A 27,580-nucleotide genomic window follows, 5' to 3' on the forward strand; every position below is an offset into this window, starting at 1 on the left:
GTGTGATCACTGCAACTGCAAGAAGGTCGCTGGTAGAAAGCGTCCTATTTCATGCCATAAGGACACTTACTGATGGCCAGGTCTAAGATCAGTAAGTGAAGTGTATCATTATCTCTTACTTTGAAAATCCTGCCGGATGCGGAGTAAGACATTACGTCCGGCCTGATTCTTGGATTTGCGCTTCGGGGAATCTCCTGTCAAAGACAAACAAGAAACCTGTCCAGAGGCCAAATTTTACTCCGGAATAAGAAAAACAGCAAGTCTTTATCTGTGGGGGCGACCAGACTGTTTGCCCCGGATGTGTGCGTCACTTGCGCGCGCACACATGTTGGAATTGTCGTCGCGGCGTGACAGTTGACGCTGCCGCGCGCGCGAGCGCTCCAAAGTATGTTCAGATGCCTCACTTGAGTTACTAGTTCATTTTATATTTGTTTACAAATACCTTAGTAACAGAAGAACACACCACGCCCTTTCCGTGACGTTTGAGAAGAAACACGCGAGACAGCTTCGTTTTTTTCCACGGAAAACAATAAAATCCCCTTCATTACCCCGGACCGTGAAGGCGTCACTAACATTTGATCTGCGACAGACAAAAAAAAAAACTTCGAGACGACAGGAACATCTGCTACGAGAAGATAAACGTGATGCAAGAAAAGGCATTGGGCCACATTGTTTTCACATGAGTCAAGTCCCGTGAAGCCTGCTAAGCCGGGCTCCAGTCAGCAGGGGGCGCCACACCAATGAGATCGATACAGAAGCTCATAAATAGCTCATACCCTCAGTCATATTCCCCAATTTATCACATTACAGTCACAGACTCGTGTGATGCACCAAGACAAATTTGTGCATCCTTGTAAAGTGGAAGGAAAAATAGTAATGCATACTTACATTTTGGATATTATGTAGGCCCTGTGTGTTCAGAAGACCATCAGGTGTGCATCTAACCAGCCGATAGAACCGCATAACGCTGTCTGGGATGGTTGCAGCTCAACAGCAGGCCTGAGGTTTTGCTGTCATGCATCCATGCTTCTGGATGACATGCAGTGCCAAGGAGTCCAAAGAGCCATCTGCAGGACTAAGACCAGCGGACACCCCTTCCCACAAAGTAGCAAGAAGAGAACTCCTCAAAACAGAGATGCACTAACTAACTCCACATTGACTGCAGAAGTTATAGAAAACAAGCTTTTGTTTGTTTTGAATTAATGGCACGCTTAGCAGCTCCCCATCTGGCCCTCATCAAAACCCACCACTGATAGCAAACATCAGGGTTTTCAGACGACTTTCTGGCCAAACCACCAACCCGCATGACTTGTCATTGTTAGACCGTTCTACAAAAACTTCTAAATGTGTGTTTGTAGTTCAAACACCAAATGTGCCTTAATATGCATTTATTCCTGGAAGCGGTCAAAGCCAAACCACAGAAGCCGAGATACAAGGTCTTCCTCATCTTGGGCTCTTGGGGGTTTGAGTCCATCAGCGACAAGGAAACTAAATGTCACTCTGCAAACGCCAACAAGCAGCATCACGTCTGGGCATTTAAACTCCCCGTGATGCACCACAGAGAGAATATTCCACGCTCTCTGTGGAATATTTGATGCTCTCCAAGAAAACCCATAACTAGGTGGATTTTCTTCAAAAAATTTGAAATCACGTTCCACAGAAAAATCAGACACATGAATAGGCAGGGGGTGGGGGTCTACAGTCCAAGATTTTAAATGGATTTTTATTCTTACTGTGGAAAAAACATAACAACGGGCTTCAATACAGAGTGATCCAGTGACTGTGGGGAAACCTGTGAACAGGTTTTTGCACTTAAGTAGCAACAAAGCAGAGCAACTCGCAGGACAAGAAAACACACCCAGCACTGTGTGTGTGTGTGTGTGTGTGTGTGTGTGTGGGTGTGTAAGAAGCTCACAGCTCAGTGAAAGTTTAAAGCACAAACATCAGATGCATCACACATCCTCCTCATGCTACAAAACCCATTTATGACTTGTAGTGGATTTGTAAGATGTAAAGTGGTGGAGTTGCTGTAGAGAACATGTGGCTCTTTGCAGCCCAACCTGTCATTTTGTACCCATTCAGAACCATAATTTGCTCCGAGTAAGAAACACGGAAATGGAGATGGAGGCGACGCATGGGGGGAGGTTGGACCTTCTTTGTGTTTGCGTTAACAAGCAGTTCTCCTCTGAGCAGTCCTCATCAGACTCACACCGGCTGCTGCTCCGACTCTGTCATCTGGAAATATTCGTCCGCGCAATCTCTTTGCTGAACATTCACTGCGGGGATTGTTTTTGGTTTTTGGGGTTTTGGGGTTTTTGCAGCATCATTGTCGCGGAAACTGGAGGATTTTGACGGACGCTTGATCCCAGAATAACATGATTGCAAACATTCTCTGACTCCATTCAAAAGTGGTGACAAGTCGACTTCAGACACGAATGTGAGCCGGAAAAGACGAACAGGACGTTTTTTTTTCTTTCTTTTTTTTTGGTGGGGTGTGAAGGAATACACTTTTCTTCCTTTTTGACTTTTTTTCCCCCCTCTGTCCAACCATGAGCCAGGCTGCCACCGTGGAGCGCTGAACCCGGACAGATTGAGTTTCTGCTCGCCTCCAGCTCCAGAGAAACGGGTCCAGATTAAAACCTCGAGCTCTGGTTTTGCGCAGGACAAACGCGAGAATGACAGTGAAGTTGGACTTTGAGGAGTGTTTGAAAGACTCGCCTCGCTTCAGGTAAGACGGATAAAATACTTTATGGAAAAAAACTAAAACACAGGATCAACTTTTCAAGGCACGATCATTTGCGAAAATCCAAATAATACGGGCCCTTATTTTGATTTCCTTGGTGCCCAGTCAACGTGTACACACGGGCCTAGGAGGGGCCTGCGCAGGTGCCTCTCTGCGTGATCGAAAAGGTTTATTTATCGCAGTAATTGTATGGAAAACGTGAACCTTTCACTCATTTTGGATGACTACGACTTACAGCTAATGTAAACCAGAATTTTTGGATTTAAAAAAAAAGTTTAATTTTACATAAAACCAATAAAAACAAATGTAAATACAGAAAATTTGAATTCTGAATATTGTACAGCAGGGGTGTCAAAGTCCAGGCCTTGAGGGCCACTGCCCTGCAACTTTTAGATGTGCTTCTGCTGCACCACACCTGGATGGCATAATTAGGTCATTAGCAAGGCTCTGGAGAATTCATCTACACAAGAAGGAAGTAATTAAGTAATTTCATTCCAGTGTTTTGTACCCGTGGCTGTACACCTGTGCTGTACAGTATTTTCCGCTATTTTCTTGGTTGGGGGTTCATTTGCATGAATTACTGCATCAGTGCAGCATGGCATGGAGGAAATCAGCCCATGGCTCTGCTGAGGTGCTAAGGAAGTCGTCATAGATTCGCTGCATCAGGGCAAACGGTCCAGTTCTGGGACACTTTGGTAATAAGAATAAGGGTAAAACTCGGTAACCTTTGTCAGTGTGTGCTTGATGGACTGACTTCAGAGTCAGTAAAACATTGTGGACCACCACTACCATTTGGTTTGGCTCCCCAAATTATTGCTAACTGTTAAAGTTTCACACCGGACCTTGAGTGGTGTTGACTCTGGGACAGTAACATCGTCTCTGGTTTAGCAGTGAGATGTCACGATTGTAGCGCACACCCTGGATACATCTGTGTGTTGAGTTTCCAGAACATGGACTCAAGCTGCAGTCCAAACCTTATTAATCTCTCACAAATGCTTTGTTGAACTTTACTTCACAGTCCTCTCATTTTTTCCTTTCACTCAACTTTCCATTAATGTGCTTAAACAAAGTACTCCGGAAACTTTAGCAGATACCTTTGTTTTTAATTTTTGCTTTGTGGAGGGATATGAAGCTTTGTGCATTATATTCTGCGTCAGTAGTTATGTGCCCCCTGCTGGCCTGGAGGCTCTGAAAAGCAGCCAGGGTCATTTATGTTTTGGGCCGGCCATTTACGTAGCTAGAATGTGGAAAAAACTGACCAAAAATTGGTTCCTGTGTTGACAGAAACCAGTAGGGTGCAAAACTGGTTTTCCTAATAAGGGTTGCATCCTCGCTGGGTTGCAATAAGGAACCTGATGAGCAATGAGGATGCAATAAGCTGAAGCAGGTGGATGTCATACAAGATGAGACCACAAAATATCCATCCATCTGGGGCTCACATTCACACGTTGGCAGGGCATGGACAAATTTGATCACATTACTGTCAGAGTTGATCGCCACACGAACACTGGAATATGAAAAATAGCCTCGAATCTCCCCCCCGTTTGTTAACCACGCGGTATTTGCTGACTCATTTCATGGCTGTATTAATCATGCTTTAAGTCCAAGATGAAAAGAGCTGTCACTGCACATCTACGGCATGCCAGCAATTATTTCTTTCACCATCGGCATCTGGTGTAACCTACAAGGAAGTGTCACTGAGCTGGTTTCTGCAAAAAGCTCAAGATGGCTGGGTGTGCCCAGCTTCTGGCACCCTGCCTGAGTCACCTCTGCCCCAGCTCATTTACACCCTCCAATTCGTCTTCCTCTCTTTTATTCCTCCGTTACCCACGCAGTTTTTCTGCGGTGGAAAGTTTGAGCCACAGCAACCCTTCTGCTGTGAGACGTCTCATCGTGTCAGGCGAAGAGGAAGAGAAAAGAAAGGAAGAAAAGTGGCAGTGTTGCTGAAACGTGTCATTCGGATGGACCGAGCCTGGATGGGAAGCTGAGGAGAAACTTAAAAAAAAAAAAAAATGTTTTAAAGAAAGTGTGACGGCTTCTGGTCAGCCGCTCGGATGCGTTGTTGCCAGGTAACAGGCGGGGTGGGAGGGCAGCAGGAAGTGAGCCGAGATGTGCTGCGTTGATCAACAGGAGACAGGAAGTGAGTTCTCTGTGCGGAGAACCGCGGCGGAAACTCAGCCTCGGCGCCGTCTCTCGGTTTGCTCTGCTTGCTGCTGCGTGCCTCTCAGAAGGGCAGAGGTGATAAAGGATGTTCCTCTGCTGAAGGAATACATCGGTCCTCTTCCTCCGCAGGCTCGTTTTAGCTCACTTTCTCGCCTTCATTGACCCGTTGTGTTTTTAAAAAAGGCCGTGACCTCAGGCTCCTTGCACTGATAAACACAAGCAGCTTCTGTCCCAGAGCTCTTCTCTTCCCTCTCTCTCTCTTTCTCTCTCTGTTTCTTTTTTTTCTTCTGCTGCTCGCTGTACTGTTGGTGGAAGGCAGCGGAAACCACATGCTTGAGCTGCTGCTATGAAAACGAGAAGACAGAAGCAGACACTGAGTAATGCTCCAAAAGCCCCTGAAAACCAGCCGAGCTCCGTGCCCTGCCTGCATACCTGAGGCACACAGTTTGACAAGGCCTCAAACTTGTGCTCTGAAGTACAATTCAAACACATTTTTTTCCCCTTCTGGATGAATTATTTAGTATTTAAACAAGCATAAACTGTGAATGACGTGTCCAGAAACCCTTCTCGTATGCAGTAGGTCAGCAAAGTCTCTAAAAAATACCAAAGACGTCATGAGTTGCTCTGAAATGAGAATGTAAATCCTGAAATGGTTTCAAGTTATTCTGTTTCTGGAATGCCGATGTATCCTAGTGAAGCTCCACTGACACAAGATGCAGAACTGAATGAAACAAAAATGGTGGCGACTCACAATGAACGCTGCGTTTCAAGACATTAAGCTACACTACTATTAAGTGGTTGTTGTTGTTGTTTTAAAGTATTTTGTGAGATTTCTCTTTCTCCTTGAGAGTTTTGTGTCAAAATTGTGATGCTTTGCATTTTCATTGGCGGTTCTACAATGAATGGGCTCCTTTTCATCTGCAACTCCAATCAATGAATCACTTAGCTTTAAAATATGACTTAGAATGATAATAATAATTAACCACAAGCAGAATATGGACAAAACAATACATAACTATATAGCTGCTATGCTGAAGCTCAGAAAGAACAGTGGAGATTTTGTGAGGAAAAGAAATAAAAGTGTCATAATTACAATATTCAGAAATAGTTACACATTTTTCTTGACATTGTGCTGCATCTCATAATATGTCAAAGTCTTTATAGCTCCCACTGTTTAAAACCTGCTGCATTTTAGGGTTTTTTTTTTTAATTAATCACAGGAAAGATTAAGAAATTGTTTCAGACTAAAACAGTTTTTATGTCCAATTTCAGAAACATATCTCGTTAATTTTCTAGCTAAAATAAACAAGTTGGGTTTTTTAAAAAAAAAAGCTTTTAAGTTAGAATACAACAATCAGAAAAAATGATCAAAGTGCTGCACATTACAGTTTGTAAAGGAACGCAAATTAAAACAAGAGACACATAAGCTGCCAACCACAGACGAATAAGTGTTGCATTGAATGTGCTAAAATAGAGTCATATTCTAATTAAACCTATAAAATAATACAAAAAATGTGTTTCTCATCCATAACACTTAATAAACAATGACTTGCTAAGTATTTTATGGTTCCTTTCTCATTATTTAATATTTCTATTAGAGATATTTAAATTTCTATGGGTGATTTAATATTAAGAAACAACTAAAATTCAGTTTGTTCTTTTCAGAGCTGAAATCGAAGTCGTCCAGACTGACGTGAGCGAGCTGGAAACTCGCCTGGACAAGGTGAGGCTCGGATCCCACACACGCACACACACACGCACACACACCCACACGCACACACACGCACACACACACACACACACACACACACACACACACACACACACACACACACACACACACACACACACACACAGAGTTATCACGAGTTTCCTTTGAATCAGGAGTGAGAAGCCTGAGTGGTTTGGGGAAAGTTTACCTGAATCAAGCAGGAAGTAGCTGCAGGTGCTGCTTCCCCATCATATTACCGTCCCAATCAGAGAACAAACACTTTGTTCTACTTCAGCCCGTTTTCCCTGCTTCACAGATAGGTTACGGTTTCAGATAAACCAGTCGTCCACGCGCTGCGTTTCTGTTCCCAAATCGCATCTAATAAGCACAAAATCAAACATACGTTTTATGGGTTCATCTGAAGTGCAACAGCACAACCTTATTGCTGCAGCCTTTCAAGTGGGCAGGATCAGGGCTGATGTATTGATCCGCAAAATCGGTGAAACTGGATGAAAGGAGATGAAGAGACTTTCTGTCTGTGTTGTGCAACATCCTCCTTGGTTTCTGCAGCTGACCTCTGACCTCGGCGTCACAGAAAGGAAACAGAAACAGAAATGTTCCAGGTTGCACGAGATTCTACTTCATGAGATCAGGTTTATGTTTTTCTCGCGAGCCTCCTGTTTCACACAATATTATCTTTTAGCATTCCTGATGTGCACAGAGGTTAAAGGTCATTCTCAGATGAAGGGTTTTTCTCATTCGCTGAGAAGAAACCACGTCCTGTTTTTAAAGATTTGTTTCCAAACCAACCAGTTTTACAAACATTACACTACCATGGTGAAATATGAGTTAAACTAGAGATGCACCAAGAAGTCTTTTACAGATCTCCTGCTGTTATTTTTTGTTTGTTTGTTTGTTTGAACTGTTGACAATCACAAATACCTTATAAATCTCTAATATGACTGAAAATCTAGAGGAGGAGAAATACTCAAACAAGATCAACGTGGTTATTTTTCTGTTTAGTCTGTACAGAGCTGCTTCAGCTGATGAAATGTTTTCATCTAAGTTCGGTGAAATGCTCCTCCTACAGAAAAACCTCTTGTGTTGACGTGTCATATCTGTGACAGAAGGTGCTACATTTATCAAGTTTTGAAAGCAACATTCAATAAAGACAAGAGAGCCAGTACAGTTCACTAATCAATATCCAATCACTTTGTTAACCAGGCTAGAGGTGCACAAATATCTATATTACTAGCAGGAGGCTTTTAATCTATTAAATAATACAATTTTTTTCCCCGCATAGCCGTCTGCTCAAGTAAAATGTGTGAATGACAAGCGTAAAACATGTTCATGATGTAAACAAACGTCAGAGCAGCAGTGACGCAACACATCCACTTGCTTTTACAAAAAATAAAACAAAATCAGAAAATGTACCTTGAAACTAAACTGTTTGGATGCAGAGAATTGAAACGATTGTGATGAAAAAAAACTGGCTTCCTTTAGAAAATGTTCTAATATTTTCTGTGTAAGCCATGTTGGTCGTTTGGTCCAAGTGGCAGCACGAAGCACAGTGACTTCGCTCCGCGACTCGTCGTTGTGCGAACGTTTGCTAAAGTCGTTTTACTCAGGAATGTTTGCTTTATAATGTCGGAGCTAAACTTTTTATTTGTGAGTTCAGGAATAACGACCCTGCATGAACCTTTGGAGATTTTTACCATCTGACTCACTAGAAATCACGTCGTCTGTTAACAAATCTCTGGATGCGCTGCAGCAGCTGAAGGTGCAGCTCCGTTCTCAACAGCAGAAGTGGAAAAACGCAGCGGCAACATTTTGCACAACCAGCTTAATCACGCAGCGGTAAACATGTGGCAGCTCAGGAGTCAGGTTTTTCCAACATGTAGTCGCGTGGAGCCTGAATAATGAACTCTGATTAGACATGGAAGATTCTCACTGCATGATAACACTGAGAGAATAAAGCACTTCATTGCTGTGTTTATATATTAAAGCAGAATATTATCTAATTGGTTTAATTTAAAGAAAAGTAATAATCGTAACAAGATATTAACTATTACAGCCAAATCTACAGTGACCAGAACATTAATTTATTGCAATTTTGAATTTGATCAATTTATTCCTAGCAAAAATCTAAAACAACCACTTATTAGTAGTGGTTTCATTAGTGTTTTTCAGATCTGGTCTTCGTAGGTTAACACAGTTAAAACAAATCTGTTGGTGGTTTAGGAGAAGCCATAATTGGCAGACGTTCTCACCAACCATCACCATAAAACAATGTTTATGTGATGAGTGATGGAAGGAGCCGAATTTATCATTGCTCATAAAAAGACTGCAGCAATCTTCTTTCTGTCAGCTGATGGGCAACGAGTAGCAACAGGTGGGGGAGGGGCAGCTCCGTCAGACTCGACACAGTTGGAGAAAATGATTATCATCTGGCTTTTCTTTTTTTTCTTTCAAGCCGTCTCACGAAAACATAACGAGCTCACCGAATCCGTGAACAAAACAGTTTAAAGTCGGTCGCACAACAGCTCGAGTTGCACATGTTCTGCGAAATCCTGAAATAGGTTTTCTGTTTATTTCTTCACGCGGTGATGACGTCCAGCTGCTTTGTTTGTGTCTTCCAGCTTGTGAAGCAATGCCAGGCCATGCTGGAGGCCGGCCGCGTCTACTGTCAGACCAGCAAGAGCTTCGTCAGCGGCCTGCGGGAGCTCGGACACCAGTGGTCCAGGGACAGCATGATGGAGGTGACAAAACCGTGCTGTTGAAAACTAATTCACCTAAAGGAAGTGTCTGATAGTCGAATGTTTTTACAAATAGGTTCACAGTTTGTCATTCAGGCTGGGAGAAAAGAACTCTTAATGCATTTAAGATCTGATTTAAAATGAAATAATAATAATTTGAGACGTTTTCCCTCCAGGAATGCTTGGACAAATTTTCCAAAAAGCTGTCTGTCATCTTTGATGCACAGGGGGTGAGTCTGTCTGTTTCTCCCTTTGCAACTTCTTCATTCCTGTCAGAGTGGTTATCAGTATGTGGTCAAGCAAGGTTGCAGCTCATTGTCAAGCCTGACACTTTGAATTTGTTTTATTTTTCTTCTTCTTGTTCTTCTTCTTCTCTCTTTCTGCTTTTAGGAAGTGATTGAGACGATTCAGAAGTCGGTCAGGACGAAGCTGCAGACCTTCGTGAAGGAGTGAGTGAGCTGCCTTCGCGCCGCCTCCCTGGGTGTTCGCTTGGATTAGCGCCTCTTTCCCAACAGCAGCAGTGCAATCTGGGCAGTTAATCAACATGTGAACACTGAGTCACTCCCTCGCTTTTCTGCCAGCCGTCAACACGGTTTTGTGGGTCTCCTTCTCCGCACTTTGTCCTGCTGTCTGCCTCCGTTAGTGGAGGGTGTTTAGAAGAGACTAGCGTAGGATGTCGCAAAGATTTATAGCAACTAATATTCTGAGAGGTCAGTAAAAATAATGATGTGAGTTCACAAAAGCCTATTCTTATTTAGCTTGAATTATCTAACGCTACAGAGGAAAACAGAACGTTGTGTTTTGTGTAACGGCAGCTCATTCAGCTGCCATTGGAGGTGATGATGTCATGATTTTGTGATAGAAAGTAAAATCTATAATCAAGCACCAAACAAATGGGTTTACCGCCGTTGAACCGTCCCACATTCTGTTTGCAATCGCAAACTTTAATGCTTTTTATTTGGTTGTTATGGCCAACACAAAACGACATGTAATTCTGAAGCTGAGGGACAATTATATATGGTTCTTTGTCCTCTTAGGTTTTTACTAATCAAATAAAAACATTTGTTTTTCAGGGTTTCTTACCAGATTTGCACAGCTGCAGTGTTAAAACTTGGCTCAACTATGTTTCAGCACATAAACAGGTTTTAGGTATGGCTGGGACTTAAATCTGCAACTTTATTATCTGCGATTAATTGTTGCAGCACGCAGAGACGACGCCAACGCAAAAGCCAAAGCCAGCGTCCACAGTTCACGCTAAAGAAGTATTTTTTTCAAAGTTGTCACATAGCACCAATCTGATGGCTGAAATGAACAAATAGAATAAAAACAACAAATATTTTTTTGTTGTGGAGCTTCTATGTCTATTTGTTCAATAATTTAGTTTCAGTAAAAGGAGTTTTGAGTTGAAAATGTTGCCTCTTTTGTCAGTATACGGTTTTCTATTTAAAAGCTATTCACTGCAGTAAGTTAATTATGCTCCCTGCAATTAATCCGATGACAAAGGTTGGTTTTTATTGCTCTGCAGAAAGCCTGAGGCTCAAGTCTTTTTCAGCTTCTACCAGGTTTTCTTCCACGATTATCTTTTTAGCATTTTGCTCGTACAGCAGAAGGTCGTTTCCTTTCCACTACGATCATGCACTGCTTTGTGTCGGACTGTTCTGTTAAAAACACAAAACAATAGAAAACAGTAAATTTTGGGCAGGTTATGATATTTTAGCAGCAGTGTAAAGCAGCTTCTCATATATTTCATTCAAAAATCAGAAAATGTTTTTGAAAGTTGTGAGAATCTCACACGAGCCCCTGTTTGTGCTTCAATAGTTTTGTGCAGTTAAAATGTTTAACTGCACAAAACTAATCCCAGTTTCATTAAGTTTTGTCTTTACTCCCCGACTCACAGGGACGTTCGTAAGTTTAAGGAAGTCCGTAAAGAGTTTGAGCGCAGCAGCGAGACCCTGGAGGGCGCGCTGGCCAGGAACGCCCAGGCTCCTCGGGGGAAGCTGCACGAAGTGGAGGACGCCACTAACACTCTGCTCAACGCACGCAAGTCCTTCCGGTCGGTGGCATTGGACTACGTCCTGGAGGTTAGTGTGATGCCACAGTAAATAATAGTCAGGCTACCTCTAAAGTTCAAATCCATATTTTTAAGCTTAAATCCCAAAGTCAGTCTGAGTAAAAAGAAGCAGCGAGTCTGATTATAGTTGTTTTGATTGATCGCGGTGTTTTCTCCGGCCTTGTGGCTCCCAGTCGGTCAAAGAGAAACTTTTGCACGTTGAATTGTGTCTAAACTCTCCCTTCCTTTGTTTCAGATTAACGTCTTCGAAGCCAAAAAGAAGGCGGATATTCTGCTGGCCGTGAGTTCAGAGCTGCTTGTTTGCATTTTTCTTTTACATTTTTTCCTCTTTTTGTTGTTGCTGAATTGAACTCTGTCCTGTGCCTGTTAGATGCTGTCTCTCCTGGAGACCCAGGCCCAGTTCTTTCAACAAGGCCACCAGTCTCTGTCAGAACTGGATCAATATTGCCAGAAACTGAATGAAGAGGTAAGTTTTTTTTCTTTAATTGTTGTAATAAGCTGTTATTAGCTGTTATTAATAAACGCAAAGAATATCTGCTTGCTCCAGCTTCACACGGCGTCTCCAGTGGGATTATTTTGAATTAAACCAAATTAACCGCGCTAATATTTGTGTCACCTGTGTAAAAGTGAGCATAACATACTCAGAAGTTGGATGTTCTGTTATTTTATGTAATAAGCCTCACAACCTGACTAATACCACAATAAAGGGCTCCAGTGATGGAGAGGCTTCATTTAACCACATGCAAATTAAACCAGACATTTACATGCACTGTTTAAAATAACACCAAGCCGTCGTTTTATCACATTAACAGTTGTACGTAATCTTCTAGTTTCCTGGGATTACTAGAATTATTATTTTTCTTTATTTCAGAATAAAAACTAAAGAGAATTTTGGGAAGATTTGCATGACCGTCCTCAAAGTGTTGTAGCAACCTTAGTCTACGCAATATGTGTAGACTAAGGTTGCTATTTAGTTTGTGAAAGATGATAATGTTATGACTTTGTAAGCTCTTAATAGCGCTTTGCATTGCCTTGTTGCTGAAAATGTGCTACATAAATAAAATTACCTCCACCTTTAATAGATTAATTGAAAACATCTTAATTAATTGAACCGTTGGAGGCCTGGATCATCCTTGGCTACAACGTCCAATTTCTAATTTTGCAAAAATGAGCAAACAAGAAAAAGTGGAGACTCATCAGTGCCTGATATCCAAACGATATTGTAGCCAAAGTTTGGATGTTGCTGAGATGATGTAGCAGTAGAAAAGCCTTTCTGAAAAATTCACCAAAACTGATAAGAAACTTATTAACTTATCAAATTACCCAGTAGCTTCTCATTGTGATGACGCGTAAGATTTCCTCCAAACATATTGCAATGAAATCTAGTGAATGTGCTTCAATTTCTTGTCGTTATTCGTTCATATTGAATTCAGCTTGATAAGTGTCCGTTAAACCCTGAAGCATGTTGGGTCTGAGCCTCGCTGCTGCCGCTGAGCAGCTCGCCCGAAAAGCGCAATCTGCAAACCTCAATCCCAACCCGACTCTCCGGGTCTGGGTGTTGTTTCTGTCTGCTGCATACCAGAACTGAGTCAGAGGCCTGAGGTATGAAGGTTGCGTCAAAAGCAAACAAACAAACAAAAAAAAAAATCTGGATCCAACGCAGGCTGAGCGTAACGACGCTCTGCCTGTGTTGGTGAAGCGACTTGGTAACCCTGGTGAGAGAGGTCCCAAACCGTTGACTGAGGAAAACCACATCCAACCGGGGCGGGAGCAGAGTCACAGGATGACATCACGGTTTCATCATGACAGGAACAAGTGAGCAACAACAGGAAATATTTCACATGTCTGTGTGACTCTATCTCAAGCGCTTGCTCCGGCTTTTAGTCTGTGGAAGCTGGAAGAAACGTTTCTGCACCGTCGACTCTGGCAGTGACTGCTGAGCCCGTCTGTTTGACCAAGAAGAGCCAAAATGTTCTGTTTCAAGTTTTACTTTGAAGAGTAACATGATCTACGTATTGTCTTACTTACTTTTTTTTTTTTTTTTTTTACTATTTTGGCATGCAAAGGAGTTCAACATTTTCCACTTCCTGTTTTCAGGGAAGCCTAAAGCAGGGAAACCCTACCTCTTAATGTCCCTTTTCTCTTTCTGTCCAAAAGCCAAACACATTTGAGGGGGAAATAACGAGGGAGTTATTGTAACTCAGCTGCTGGCGTACTCTGCAAATCGATGGACAATGTGGAAAAAGTGAAAACACATGAGAGCAGGATTTTATTTCCCGCTGATCTGAGTCCCTTTCCTGAAATAAACATTCATGCCAAATCATCTCAATTCCTGACTGCAGTTGTAGTTTAACTGGTTTCTTAGTGACTGGTTTGGTCTTGCTTGTTTTCTCACATCTGTTCGTGATCTAGAGTTACTCCTCTACATGAAAATTTAGTAATGTTCTCCAGTAAAATGAGTTTGGGTAGCTTTTTGTTTGACATAAGATACAAAGTACTCAGACTGCAAAAGTATTTATGTGCTTTCAAATCCAATACATTTGTTGCATTTTCATTTCAGAAGTAACCCAGTTATTGCATGGAGTTAATTCGTGTGTGATTTAATTTCAGGGTAAATTTAGAACATTAGTGAAGAAAACATCAACATGAAGATCAAATATCTCATCAGTCAAATCAGGGAGCGCTTAAAGCTAAACTGTAAAACAGTATCTTCAGCTTTGAACATCTCAGTATGGCACCAACGGAAACTCACCAAGAAATGACAGCATTAATGAGAGACGCATTAAAGAGCGTGATGGTAACTCTGGAGGAGCTGCTGAGATCCAATTAAGCTTTATCACACAGAGTGCCATTTAAAAAAAATTGAAGTTTATGGTTGTAAATGTGACTAGTTGTAAAAACTTTGAATCACTTTTGTGAAATCTGCACATAAATTCTGGTTGGTTTGTGTTTGCAGCACACCCAGTTTGTCTTAAACTCGGCCAGGGAGAAGAGGGACATGGAGCAAAGACACGCAGCTATCAAGAAAAAGGTAAAAGCTTAGAAAAGGCTCACGTAGAAACACCCTGCAAACCACAGAAATCCACTTGGAGTCAGACGGATCTGTGTCTTTCTTTGCATTTTGTAGGACATGTCCTACGACGAGTCCATTTTGGATTTTAATGCTGATCCGGCTAACGGGATAGCGATGGAGGGTTACCTTTACAAGCGGGCCAGCAACGCCTTCAAGACCTGGAGCAGGTACAACTTTGCCCATTAAATAATTCACACAGAAAAGCTGCTTTAAAAAAAAACCAAACAAACAAAAAACCTAATGCATAACGCAATATTTCTCATTGGTGTTTAAATTCTCTTTGTTTTTTTTCCCCAGACGTTGGTTTTCAATTCAGAAGAATCAGCTGGTGTATCAGAAGAAATTTAAGGTATTTATTTCAAAAAGAATGATCTAAAACGCACATATTTGGAGCCGGCAGGCTGTACTTTGGCGCGCCCGGCCGTCACTGTGTGCTGTTTGTGCAGGACCAGCCCACGGTTGTGGTGGAGGACCTGCGACTCTGCACCGTCAAGCCCAGCACCGAAAACGAGAGGCGGTTCTGCTTTGAAGTGGTGTCCCCGTCAAAGTGAGTTTGCGTGGGCTGCGTCGCTGCGGACGTGTGTTCGAGCCACTGCGATTCTCATCGATGATGAGCTTGTGGATTAAAACGTCCTGCGTTGCAGCGGAGGGAGGGGGCCGGTTTTTCAGCAGATGATCACGGTGTGCGTGTGTGCGTGTGTGTGCGCGTGTGTGTGCGTGTTTGCAGGTGCTGTTTGTTGCAGGCAGACTCAGAAAGGGAGCAGCAAGCGTGGATCACTGCCGTCCAAAACAGCATCGCCTCGGCCTTCCAGGAGCGCAGAGAGGACGCGCACAGCCCAGTGAGGACAAAAAAACCCAACACACAAATTTTACACGTCTACGGTTTAACCCCCAGATCTGATCTTTTCTGAATTCCTGTGTGTCTGTGTTTCGTAAGAGGTCGCGTTGCACCTCGGTGTCGATGAGCAGCTTGGAGAAGGGAGGCGGAGGACTCGGGGATCAGGAGAACGAAGGCTGCAAGGCTCTGGAGGAGATTCAGGCGATCTCGGGAAACAAGCAGTGCTGCGACTGCGGGGAGCCCGGTCCCGACTGGGCCTCCATCAACCTGGGCATCACGCTGTGCATCGTCTGCTCAGGGATACACAGGTATTTTTCACTTTGCAGCCTATCCCTGTTCCAACAGGCAGACGCCACGCTCTCTAATTAAACCACATTGCCAGCAGCGCCATGGTAACCTCGGCACACTTTGAATCCAAGAATGATTCATTCTCCAGAAATGATTTAGGCTTATAGTAATGTTTTAATTTGACCCACAAGTTTCTTCTACCTGGAAATAGTAATACAGAACTGAATATCCTCATTATCAAAGTAGGATTTTGCATTGACTTCTATTTATAACAGACATTTTCCCCAACCATAACCATTCCTAACCCTACACCGAAAATAAACTCAATTCACACACACCACCACACACACACACCACACACACACACACACACACACACACACACACACACACACACACACACACACACACACACACACACACACAGTGCTCGCTTGAGTCATTTGCTGTAATGGTTTTCTTTCCCAATAGGAGCCTGGGAGTCCATTTCTCCAAAGTGCGCTCCCTCACTCTCGACACCTGGGAGCCAGAGCTCATTAAGGTAATTTAACCTTTAAACAGCAGCAGCTTAGCAAACCACAAGTTCCTGCGAGAACAATGATTATTCAGGGGAGAGTGTAATTGGAAAAGCAGTGAGCTTTTTAACAAATTCCTTTCGTTGTTTTGTTTTAAGTTGATGTGCGAGTTGGGCAACTCGGTGATCAACAGGATCTACGAGGCTCGGATTGATGAGATCACCATCAAGAAGCCCCACCCGTCCAGTCCCAGGTCAGTCAGAGGGTGTAGATGTGCGCTTTACCAGGAAGTTTCACAGGTTTTACGCATCGTAATACGCATCAGTTCATGTAAGTCTGTCTGGAATCAGTCTGAAAAAAGTACACAGCAACCAGCACCTTCAGTAAAAACTTAAATAACCTCCAATCCTCTATGACGTCTGAGACATTAACTTTATATTAAGAGAAACACAATGAGACTGTGTAAAAACAGACTTTATTATAATACTCTCTCTAACGGTCTTTTAAAATCAACCTAAACAAATGAACGGGTCCAATGTTAGTGGAAAAAAGGCTCATAGTCCTTTATCAAAGACAAGAAAAATCCTACACTGCTAAAATCGAACTGTACTCCAGTTTTGTTTACATTTACTGACAAGTGTTGCAGTTTTGGTCCCCAACTGAACTGGAAAAAACCTTCAGAGGAATGAATATTTGTTAAACGCAACGTCAATCCATATGAGTGGGTTTTTTTTTTTTCGCTACAATGTTGTTTACTCCAAAAATACAATGTAATACATAACACTAATATCTGTTATTGCAACAATAATGCGTTTTTAGAAGATGATGGAAGGTGATTCTCAAGGCGGTATTCACTGGAGGACTGAAGCCACAGACTCACTGAGTTTTAGAGCTCAGTTTAAGTTAATTTATGCAAGTATGTGGTTTTGCCTTATTAAATAGGAATTATAAAACTCCTTTGAGTAGTCCGATTAAGCTAAAAAAAAACACGATAAAAATTATCCATCTTTTATTTTTGATGCATTTTTATCAGCTATATTATCCAAAAATTTGCTTTTTCAAATTGCGTTCTTAATTATTTGGGGTGATTTTTGAAGCCTATTCTTCATCCACGTTGTTGAACTTGTTTTCACATTTTGTTGAAGTGGGTTTATTGATAATAATAAAACAAAACGCTGCCTAAAATTGAAATAAGAGCATCAAGTATTCAGAGGGTTTCCTGCAGAGAAGCAGCTTTGTTTACAGATCGACGTGTTTCAGAAATATGATCTCAGCTGACAGCGACTACTTCTACACATCCTTCGACTTCCTCGTTTTTTTAACCGTGTCGTGTTGCAGAAGACAGGAAGTGACAGGTATTTTATGCAGATAGCTGAGGTGGTTATATCCGGAAACTAGTTTTAATGCTTCAGGGGTTTTTTTTTTAAACACACAGACTGAGACGTTCATGCTGTATCTGAAAGGTGTGGGTTTTTGGTGTGATACAAGTGATAAGATGTTGCGTTTTAATCACTTTGGTAGATAAAAAAAAAAAAAAAAGAAAGAAATAGTTCTCATAGAATTGCGCAGACATATTTCTCTTTCTTCTCTCACTCAAGAGGCGACAAGGAGTCATGGATTAAGTCAAAGTACGTTGAAAAGAAGTTTATCCAGAAGCTGCCCGAGACCGGCAGATCCAACCTGGTGAGGCGGTCCAGCGCCAGGAGAACCCGAGCCACCACCCAGGACCGGGACGCCCAGCGGCCGCCCCTCAAGCCCAAGCCGACCCGCGCCACGCTGCCTCGGCTCACCGGTAAAAAGCGCCACGATACTTGCCAAAGCATTCCTAGCCTGGGAACTTTTTGTCGCTCTCTGATCTAGCAGACTAACTACAAAACTAAAAGTTTCTGGAGACGTTTAAACCGTCATAGCACGATCAAACGTTGATATTTGCACTATGGAGAATTTTTTTAATCAATCATCTGAACATGGAAACAGAACCGCTCACATGTAAGCCCTTCCAAAACATGGCTGTCCACCTAAACTAACAAGAAAAGAAGAACGACGTCCAGAAAAGCTGCAGAGATGCACTCTAGTGGGAAAATATAGAACTGATTTCACTCACAAACATCCAGGTGTCAGACGGGATGTTTCCCAAAATCTCTTGAGTCTGTTCAGAGCAAACAAACATGGCTGACGAGTGAGAAGCACTGGCGATAGTTTAAGAGAGAAAAAGCAATAGAAACATGTTCTGTGTGCCAGATTTTAGATCGAAGCCGTCCTTCTGATTCAACCCGATTGTTCCTAGCACACTTCAGGAATCTCTGCAGTGTGCTAATCTATAGAGTCCTAATGACTCTATAGATTTTCTATAGATAATCTATTGATGACTCTAGAATATCTATAGAGTCATCAAGATAATTGGGGCGTCGTTACAATTGTTGGAAGGGGAAATCAGGACAAATCCTGTAGCGTGCGATAAGTTTTAGAGGCAGCAGGAATCATCTTCCAGCAGAAAAACATGTCAACCATTATTTTGCCTCTGCTTCAAACATGTACACTAGTTTATTATGAAACCTAATAATACACATTGAAGGTTGTAATGCAACAAAAATAAATAAATCTGAATTAGTCCAGGTGGTGTTAATACTTTCACAAGACGCTGCACCTCTTCTCTTCAATCTGATGAGTTTTAAATAAAGAAAAATAATGAAACTAATCCCAGCACTTGCTCTTTCAGCAGAGGAGGTGTTTCCTGAGGGACTTTCCTGCAGTGTGTGTGTGTGTGTGTGTGTGTGTGTGTGTGTGTGTGTGTGTGTGTGTGTGTGTGTGTGTGTGTGTGTGTGTGTGTGTGTGTGTGTGTGTGTGTGTGTGTGTGTGTGTGTGTGTGTGTGTGTGTGTGTGTGTGTGGCAGCATGTGGGTTAAAACTGTTTCACTGCATCTGTCCGTCTCTCCTCAGGGCTGAGCCCCAACGACATCCTAAAGAACAACTCGAGCTCGCATAAAGGTGGGATCAAACAGATGAAATCAGTTTATGAAACCGCTCTGCTAAATGAAAGCTCCCACCGTTGCTAATAAAATGAATGAACATGAGTGGACTTCCTGTTGTCCTCAGATTGGGAACAAGACGAAGAAGAGGATCTCAGCGGCCTTCATCCCGGCGCGCTGTTGTACCGCTCTGCTGCGCTGCAGAACTTCCCCGTCATGGCGGACGCGCTGGCCCACGGAGCCGACGTCAACTGGGTGAACACGGGCGAGGATTCGAGCACACCTCTGATCCAGGCTGTGTCCGTGGTGAGGACAACACTTTTACTGCCCCCAACGTCCTCAGTCCTGGTGACACTTTGCTGTCATCGTCGACACCGGTCTTGATGTCCAGTTCTCAGGGCTCATGTCAACTTTTGGTAAAAGTTGACATGACATGTAGAAAAATCCACGAAAGACCTGAAACTGAACCCGAGAGAAGAAAAACTCTATGGAAATTACAGCTGTGGGCTAAAAATAGCATCAGCATTTGCAACCCTGGTCAAAACAAGTCAGCTTTTCTTTTGTGGCACTAACTTAGTTTAGAAAAATCCAACATGTCACTCGAGTACACTTATTTGATGGAGGGGAAAAAAATCAACTTTAACATAGTTATAGTCACTGTTATGATTATTTGCAATAATGTATTGATAAGTCTGTTCAGATGAACTAGACACCTGTAACTTCCTCTTTCCCCGGGTGGCCAACAACTTTAGCATTTTTTAAAATGGAAAATAAAAAAAAATGCCACTAAGAATAATGAGCAACTGTTGCCCCATTTTTCTCACCTAACAATATCCGTGTAAAGCTCTTTCTGTTGTTGTGAATCAGATAAAACACTGTAGAAAGCTACAGGTGGATGCTGCTGCAGGCCACCGCTCTGCTGCAGCAACATGTAAACAGACACTCCACGACTGTTTGCAGAAACGGCTTCCCAGTGAGATTTCCTGAGGTTTAACATGGTTACAACCTCATTAAAAAGACTTGTAAGGGTGTCAACATCTAAACATCCTCACTTTATAACTAATCAGACTCACATTTGGGTGTTTATCTGCATAAGTCTGGGATTCGCGCCAAGAAAATGGCAACTTGCTTCAACTTGCTCATAGCTGAAACCTGGAACTGTGGGAAATGATGACCCATATTTATTCAGCACATGCTATGAAGAGGCAAGTAAAAAAAAAAAAAGAAAGTCACTACTGCCATTGTGACAAAAGATGGATTTGTTTTATGTTTTCCCACATTGTGGGAAATGTTTTATGTTGTGCTTCTGTGAATCACATCTACAAACTCTGTTATCTTTAATATATTTCAGTTTTCACTCAGGAAACAAGAGCAAATTATGTTGTTGTAATAGACTGCCAGTGACGCTAAACATTTCTCTTGAAAAAGCTCTGAGTTTAAAAAAAAGCCAGAAAACCTGTGAAAAAAAACCCAACTAAAATTTGACTCATTGGAAGAAAAACATAAAGAATCGGGAGAAAGTGTGTATCGATTTTACAGACAATTACAACTCTCAGACTGTCAGATTTTGGTACTCTTTGAGTCATTCTCTAACTTTCTGCTCGTGTTTGGACCAGAATGCTTTGGCAGCCTGTGAGTTCCTGCTGCAGAACGGCGCCAACGTCAACCAGGCGGACAGCAACGGGAGGAGGCCGCTGCACCACGCCACCTGGGCCACACAGGGTACGACCGAACAGCCGACCCATCTCACTGCAGGATCCGTTTATTTAAAGGCTTTAAGCTGCATTTATTATTTTCAGCTTCAAGCTGGGAGGAAGAAACGTTTTAAACTGTGTAAAAGCATTTATGGGTAGAGGAAGTTTGTTGAACCTCTATCTCTGCGTTTCACTCTGACTAGTTTACTGGTTAGTTAATCTGGCAATGAACTAATCTTAATTCCTCCGGTGAAGTTCGGAGGAGTTAAAGGAAGCTCTGCTATGCTGAGCATTATTATTTTTATTTTATCTTAAGCTGCGTCTTCAGATATACATATTTGGGCAGGTGGTATTAATACTGAATACTGAAACATTCAAGGAGTAAATCAAAACAACTAAAAACAAAGAGAATAACATTTAAAACTTCAGACATACATAATCATTACAACATTTACTCAGTTTTCTGAAGCAGCATTAAACCTCCGACCTTTAGCTTGTTGTGCTTCTTACTTGAAGCGATTCTCAAACACATGGTGAGATACGAAGATCTGCCTTTACAGAGAAGATTTTGATAGCTTATGAGCCTGAAGAAGTCTCTAGGAATGGAAATAAATCAATCTAATCCACAGAAAACATACTAAGTGGAGGATATTAAAAACAAATGCCGACACGTCCAGGTCTGGAAATCGGAGCAAAATTTCCACAACAGCAAGAGTCTGTCAGAAAACGCTAAACTGTCTTAACTTGACCTTCAGCAGCGTCTTGCTGCAGTAGATATGATGATGGATGACTTTACCGTCAGATAGAGACAGAACGAGATGAGGTTCTATGGGAGGAAGAACGAAACCTGAAGAAGAACAGGAAACCTCTGGAATATCGTTTATTGGACCGATGAGTCTGAAATGATTTTTTGGGACACTACAACAGAGGGCATGTCTGATTGTTTGTAAAAACAAAACAGATGCAGGTTCATGATCTGATTTCTCAGTTGCGTAAAAACTCTACAGACTCTGCGTTTCAGTGACGCCGTCTTCTTCTGACGTTTTGGTTTCTGACTTTCACCAGTGTTTGCATAGTTTCTGTTTTTGTGTTTTGCGTACGTTTGTTCTGAAAGTCCATCTTTTTAAAGCAGTTCTGTAAACTGCTGTGTGTTGTGGTTCCTGTTGTGGAAACACAAATAAAATGCAACTTCCTCCATTTTCCCTCTCGCAGCTCAAAAAGACAATGAAACGATTTGTTTCAGTGAACTGAAAGTAATTTCTTTTACAAAAAGCGTATTTCCATACGTACGCCGCCACTCGCACTTTACTTACACTTTTGTCAAAGATGTGGAGCAAGAATCTTTTTGCATAATTCTAAACTGTAGAAGATGTTATGACATTTAGCCTGTTGGGAAACTGCGTCACCAACGTCTCAACTATTGGCACATGTGCTGCAAATGCACATAAACCACCTTTTGCCAGAGGAACGCTTAGTCAGCAGATGATATTCCTCATTTTGTTTTAAATAAGGCTCATCTGACCAATGCACTTGGATCCAGTGAAAGTCCCAGTGAAGCTAGGAAAACAAACTGATAACTGTTGTGGAGTCAATCTTCGCTCCTTCTCACTGTTCATCACAGAAAGATTTCAGCTTTGTTTGTTGCATCGTTTTTTGTTCTCACTGTATTTATACGAGGAAGTTTGCTTGGAGCAGCAGTTTTCTTTTCGTAGATTCTTGCAGCCGTTACCTTCTTTTTAAGGATCCACATATGTCTTTCACGAGACTTACCTGGATGGTATGTTCTGCTGTCTTTACCCTTTTGAAAAGTGGAAATGGGCCTCTTTGTGAGTCACAGCCTATGTTTCCCCAGGGGAAACATAGGCTTAGAAACAAAGTTCTTAGAAACTTTGTTCAACTAGTTCAGCATGAAATAAAAAAACAATATTTGACAGGAATGTTTGTAGTACTGATCATGACAGTGGAATAAAGTTGTTTATTTTTATATATATATATATATATATATATATATATAAAATTTTTTTCAAGTAAAGTTTCCTTTTTTAAACTTCATTCCATGCTGCTTAATTATGCTCAACTTTAATCACTTTTTTTAGAATTGATTTTAATGTTTATTTCATTTAAGATTTAATAAGTTTGACAAACTTTTCATTTGTGCACAGAAAAAACACTTGATGTGTCAATTACATCATTTTTATGATCTTACATTCAGACAAACCTTGAGTAATAACCCAAGTACACAAATTTGAAGCTCTGTCACAAATCACCTGCCCATTTTTTTCATATAGCTCAGGTTTGTATTGTGCAGGAAGAGGATGCAAGACTGTTGCATAAAAAATCTGAAACAATATGAGGAACTAGAATATGTTTAAATCCTGTTTTGATTTCTGCCAGATTAAAACCGTAAACCAGTCCGACGTGAACTACAGCCATGGCATCAGGCACAAATGCAAATATTCTTCTGTAATCTGCTTTTCTTGTTCGCCCAGGTTGGTTTGCCTGTTCCTGAAACGAGGAGCAGACTACAACGCACGAGACAAGAACGAGAAAGACCCCATAACCATCGCCGTGGACAATGCAAACGCAGACATCGTAACTCTGTAAGCACTCGTGGGAAGAGGAACTCTGCAGTCTAGCAGACAGACGCCGTTCTGACTGCGTCCTCTTCTTACCTTTCAGGCTGAGGATCGCCAAGATGAACAAAGAGATGCGGGAGATGGACGGAGCCTTCGGCCAATCAGGTCCGCTTCCAGCGGGGCAGGAATGCGGGGCGGTGGAGGGCGGGGCTAGAGGTGGACGGGGTCACGCCAGGAAGCGAATCCAGGCCAAAATGAATCAAATAAGCGACTGGGCTTTAGGAGGGGTGGAACGATTAGCAGAGCTGAAATCAGACCTTCAAACATGAAAAATGTAACAAAAATATTTATACTCAGAACAGGGAAGAGATAAAGGGAAAAGTAGGGGTCATATCCTAAGAAGATATGATTCACATTGTGAATATTAAAAGTGTTCACTTTCACTCTGCCATTAAAATGCCAGATTTTTGTGATATGAAACAGAAATGAATCATTCCAAACCTTCCCACCTTTGATTTGATGGATATTCTGTGCCTTATAATTAAAAAATAATCACTTGGTCGATGCAAAATGGAAAAGAAAAAAAAGTTGAAGTCTAGCAGTCTGTTTCTTTGGGGTCACACTAAATAAAGAGGCCATTTTTTCTGGACATCTGCCCATTTCAACCTTTTCCTTGCAGTAAAAAAAAATATTTTACATTTATTTTCTAGCACAGAATACAAATTCAAGTACTGTTTGTCCTCTAACTGTTAAAACAAGCTCCTGATTTATTCATGTCAGGAAAGACGAGAAGGGAAGTAATGCATTTTGTCTAAACCAGCCTTTACTACCCAAAGAGCCGTTTTGAACAGCGAATCAAAATTCATTCAGAGCCACAAATGTTACGTAACTTTTTGGGTAGGAATTAAATTGTAATTTCTATAGAACTGCTGTTTTATTTCCACTTGTAGGTTTTAAAATTAAGAAAAACATAATAATAATTTTAAAAAAGTGATACATTTTCTGGGATATTACTGGTGGAAATAATGAAAAAAAAAAATCCCATAGATTCTAACCTAAAGACAATCTAAAAAACACCTTTGTCGTGGAAATTAATTGCAATCACTCCATGACAAAAGAGTAAAAACTACTAAAAACCTGGATTTGCTATTCGAATTAAAAACATTTAACACCATCTAGTCCCAAATGAAACCATACTTCCCACCGTTAAACACGGTGGCGGCAGCGTCATGATTTGAGACAACACAGCCAAATAACCCAATCAAAAGGTGCTTCAACCAGGTTTTTTATTGCTTACATTTTCCCACCCAACAGGCTGGTTTGTTATTTAGATTGTACACGATATGATGTCAAAGGAGTAAAAAGTTTTAAAATAACTCATAATTATTTCACATCACATGAACCTGGTGTTTTTTACATGAGTGCGTACTGTTCATATTCACACGAAATGCACATAGACACTTTGAAACAAAGCCTACAACAAAATGCTGAATGTGTTTTCAACATTTATAGCCGTGGTGTAATATACGACACACCTTTTCCAATAAGTTTGGATCTATTTCGACATTTTCAAGACTTTCATCACCTGTAAATATGAGCATGGCTGTTCTCCCAGGTATCTAAGCTAAATTCAGGGTGCGGTTTTGTTTTTCCTACTATTCTGTGAATAGTGGCTTGGTTTACAATGTAATGTTAATATATTTATTAGCTCCTGTTAGTCAGTTTCCACGCCTCTACGGTCAGTTTGGGTGCATTTTGTCTCCACGGTCCGTTCCTCCATCACTGCTGTGGTCGGTGCGGTCCGCCTGCCTTCGCTCCCGTTCCAGTGGGAAGTAGCGGGGTGGGGGTGTGTTTGCTCACCGAGGAGGAGAAATGTGAAACGTGTTTGTCTGCTGGTCAGTTTTTGAAGTGCTCTGCTTTGTTCACTGTCTGTCTTTGTTGTGTGCTCTCCTCTGCCCGCTGAGATGTCCATCTGGTCTCAACTGCTTGCGCAGTGTGCCACCTGCAGAAACCTGAGAGGTAAATTGCATGTGCATGCCGTTCTGCGTGTGTGTGTGTGTTTGTGTCCGTTTGTTGTGCTGCATGCGTTGTGCTTCAGGGCTTCTGCTCGTCAAATGTGCTCTGGGAATTCTTGGAGTTTATTTTTCTGTGCAAAAACAACTGGATTCATACAACAAGAAAGTAAATGTTCACACCCTGCTTTTCCACATGCCGTCATGTTAAGGACACACATTCACAGCATGGTTTTAAATAGAGCAACAAAAGTTGTGCATAATTGTGAAGTGGAAGGAAAAGGAGACATTGTTTCTACTATGTTTACAGACGAAGGTCTGAAAATGTTGCATGAGTTGGTATTGGTGTCTCTACCAGCGTAGCGACCAACTCGTCGTCTTTGCGAAACACAGAAACTCCAGCTCAGTCAGACTGGATAGAGACGGACCGTGAATTGGATTTATATTTGGGCTTTGACTAGGCCTTTACAACACACGAGTGGTCCTGGTAGAAACATTGTGGACGTCTAGGGTCCTGGAAAGGTGAATTTTACTTCTAATCTTTTGCTGCGTCACCTTGTTTTGTTTTTGCCATAAAGGTCACATTAGTGGAGAGCACAGCTAACAGTCGTCCTGTCAGCAGGTCATCTGTGGGAGTCTGTAGTTGCTACAGCGTTACCATGGACCTCTTGGCTGCAGCTCTGATTTAATGCCCCCCTTGCCCAGCCTGTTAGCTTAGCTGAACTGCTTCGTTTTTCTTGTCATATCTTTTTCATGTTCGATGATGCATTGCACAGAGCTCTGAAAGATGGTTACATTTTGAATATTTTTATAACTTTGTCGTATATTTTGGAGTATTAGAGTAAAGATACTTGAATGCAAATAAATCTTAACCTTTCAAAAATCCAGCTTCATTTCCTCTCTATTTACCAGTTATGCACTACTGGCAGTTTCTCTGTCACATTAATAAAATACCTGGAGGTTTGTTGTAGCAAAATGTGACAGCAATCCAGGGGTGTGAATACTTTTGCGGGGGATTGTACACTAAGAGCTGGGAGTTTCTGCACCTTTAAGAAATGTGAAGCTTCCAACCTTAAGGCTCATGTTGTTTTTTTTTGTTTGTTTATATCTTCCAGGTGATGAAACGTACCAGGACATTTTCAGAGACTTTTCACACATGGCCTCTAATAACCCGGAGAAGCTCAGGCGCCGCAGTGCAGACCCTAAACCTTAACATCAACCCCCCCTCGCCTGTCCTTCTGTCCAGTTCCTCCTTTCACAGCCCTCAACCCAAACACACACTTTCTTTTTTTTACTTTTTACACAAATGTGGAAACGATTGAGCTCTCAGACTTGCAAACATTTCCCTCTGGCTACCGTCCACATGTTGAGTTCAGCTGTTGCTGAAGGAACGTGTGGGCGGGGTCCTGGATGCTCCCAACAAGGGAATGCTTTGTGTGATCACGTCAGCGCAGAACAATCGCGTCCAAGTGGAAACACTGGAGCAGCTTTATGAGTCCAGCATGAGGTGTTTCTATCCCCCGCAGAGCGACGCCGTCACTCTGCCAAGAGATCCTAATTAAAACCAGAAAATCTGATTTCTTCCCCCTTAAGTTTGCTTCCCATCCCTCCTCTTCTAAAATGGGCTGTTTTTTATTATTATTATTATTATTCTTTTAATACTGACTTTTTAAAATGTTTGTTAAAGACAAAAATATTGCAAAAAGAGCATTTTTATTCCAGTAAAATACCATAAAATCTATACAGTTGGCAGATTTCAACTTTACAAAAGACAATATTTATGTGTATTTTGTCTACATCGTGTGACATCATCAAATTTGCATTTGACCAATAAACAAAACAGTGCAACCGTGCGTTTAGTGTGAGTGCTTTTCTTGTAGACGTCCACCAGAGGGCGACGAATCATAAGGCTGGGACAGACACAGTGACAAGGGAACCGATATTCACACAGATGACGTGATTAATCTGAGAGTCTGAGAGCAGCTTTGAATGCTTTATATAAAAATAAAAATGCCATTTTAGTTTATTAAAAAAAATATTCCTGCTCAGTAAAAAAAGTTTTCACCTGTAAACAGTTGCCTCATCACTGTTGAGTATTATCCAAAAGCCTGTTGCATTGCAGCAACCCTGCCAGTAAGCAGCAGTTCATGGTGACCCCAGATGTTCACCCAG

The 27,580-nt window shown here is 41.7% G+C and overlaps 1 protein-coding gene across 1 annotated transcript; it reads left to right on the forward strand.

Moving 5' to 3' along the window:
- Positions 1-1,961: 1,961 nt before the first annotated feature.
- On the forward strand, positions 1,962-27,261 carry acap1 (ArfGAP with coiled-coil, ankyrin repeat and PH domains 1). The gene is given in 24 exon segments (XM_055060302.1): positions 1,962-2,728; positions 6,572-6,629; positions 9,257-9,376; positions 9,550-9,603; positions 9,764-9,822; positions 11,271-11,454; positions 11,680-11,724; positions 11,815-11,910; positions 14,401-14,475; positions 14,572-14,684; positions 14,815-14,866; positions 14,964-15,064; positions 15,245-15,356; positions 15,455-15,663; positions 16,115-16,184; positions 16,317-16,411; positions 17,757-17,950; positions 19,098-19,145; positions 19,254-19,432; positions 20,743-20,833; positions 20,836-20,848; positions 23,310-23,420; positions 23,500-23,561; positions 26,524-27,261. Coding segments are annotated over 24 exon segments (2,292 nt in total). The 5' UTR covers positions 1,962-2,675; the 3' UTR covers positions 26,622-27,261.
- The last annotated feature ends 319 nt before the right edge of the window (positions 27,262-27,580 follow it).

Source organism: Poeciliopsis prolifica, unplaced genomic scaffold (assembly GCF_027474105.1).
Source record: "Poeciliopsis prolifica strain line A6 unplaced genomic scaffold, Auburn_PproV2 SCAFFOLD058, whole genome shotgun sequence".
NCBI classification, from domain to species: domain Eukaryota; kingdom Metazoa; phylum Chordata; class Actinopteri; order Cyprinodontiformes; family Poeciliidae; genus Poeciliopsis; species Poeciliopsis prolifica.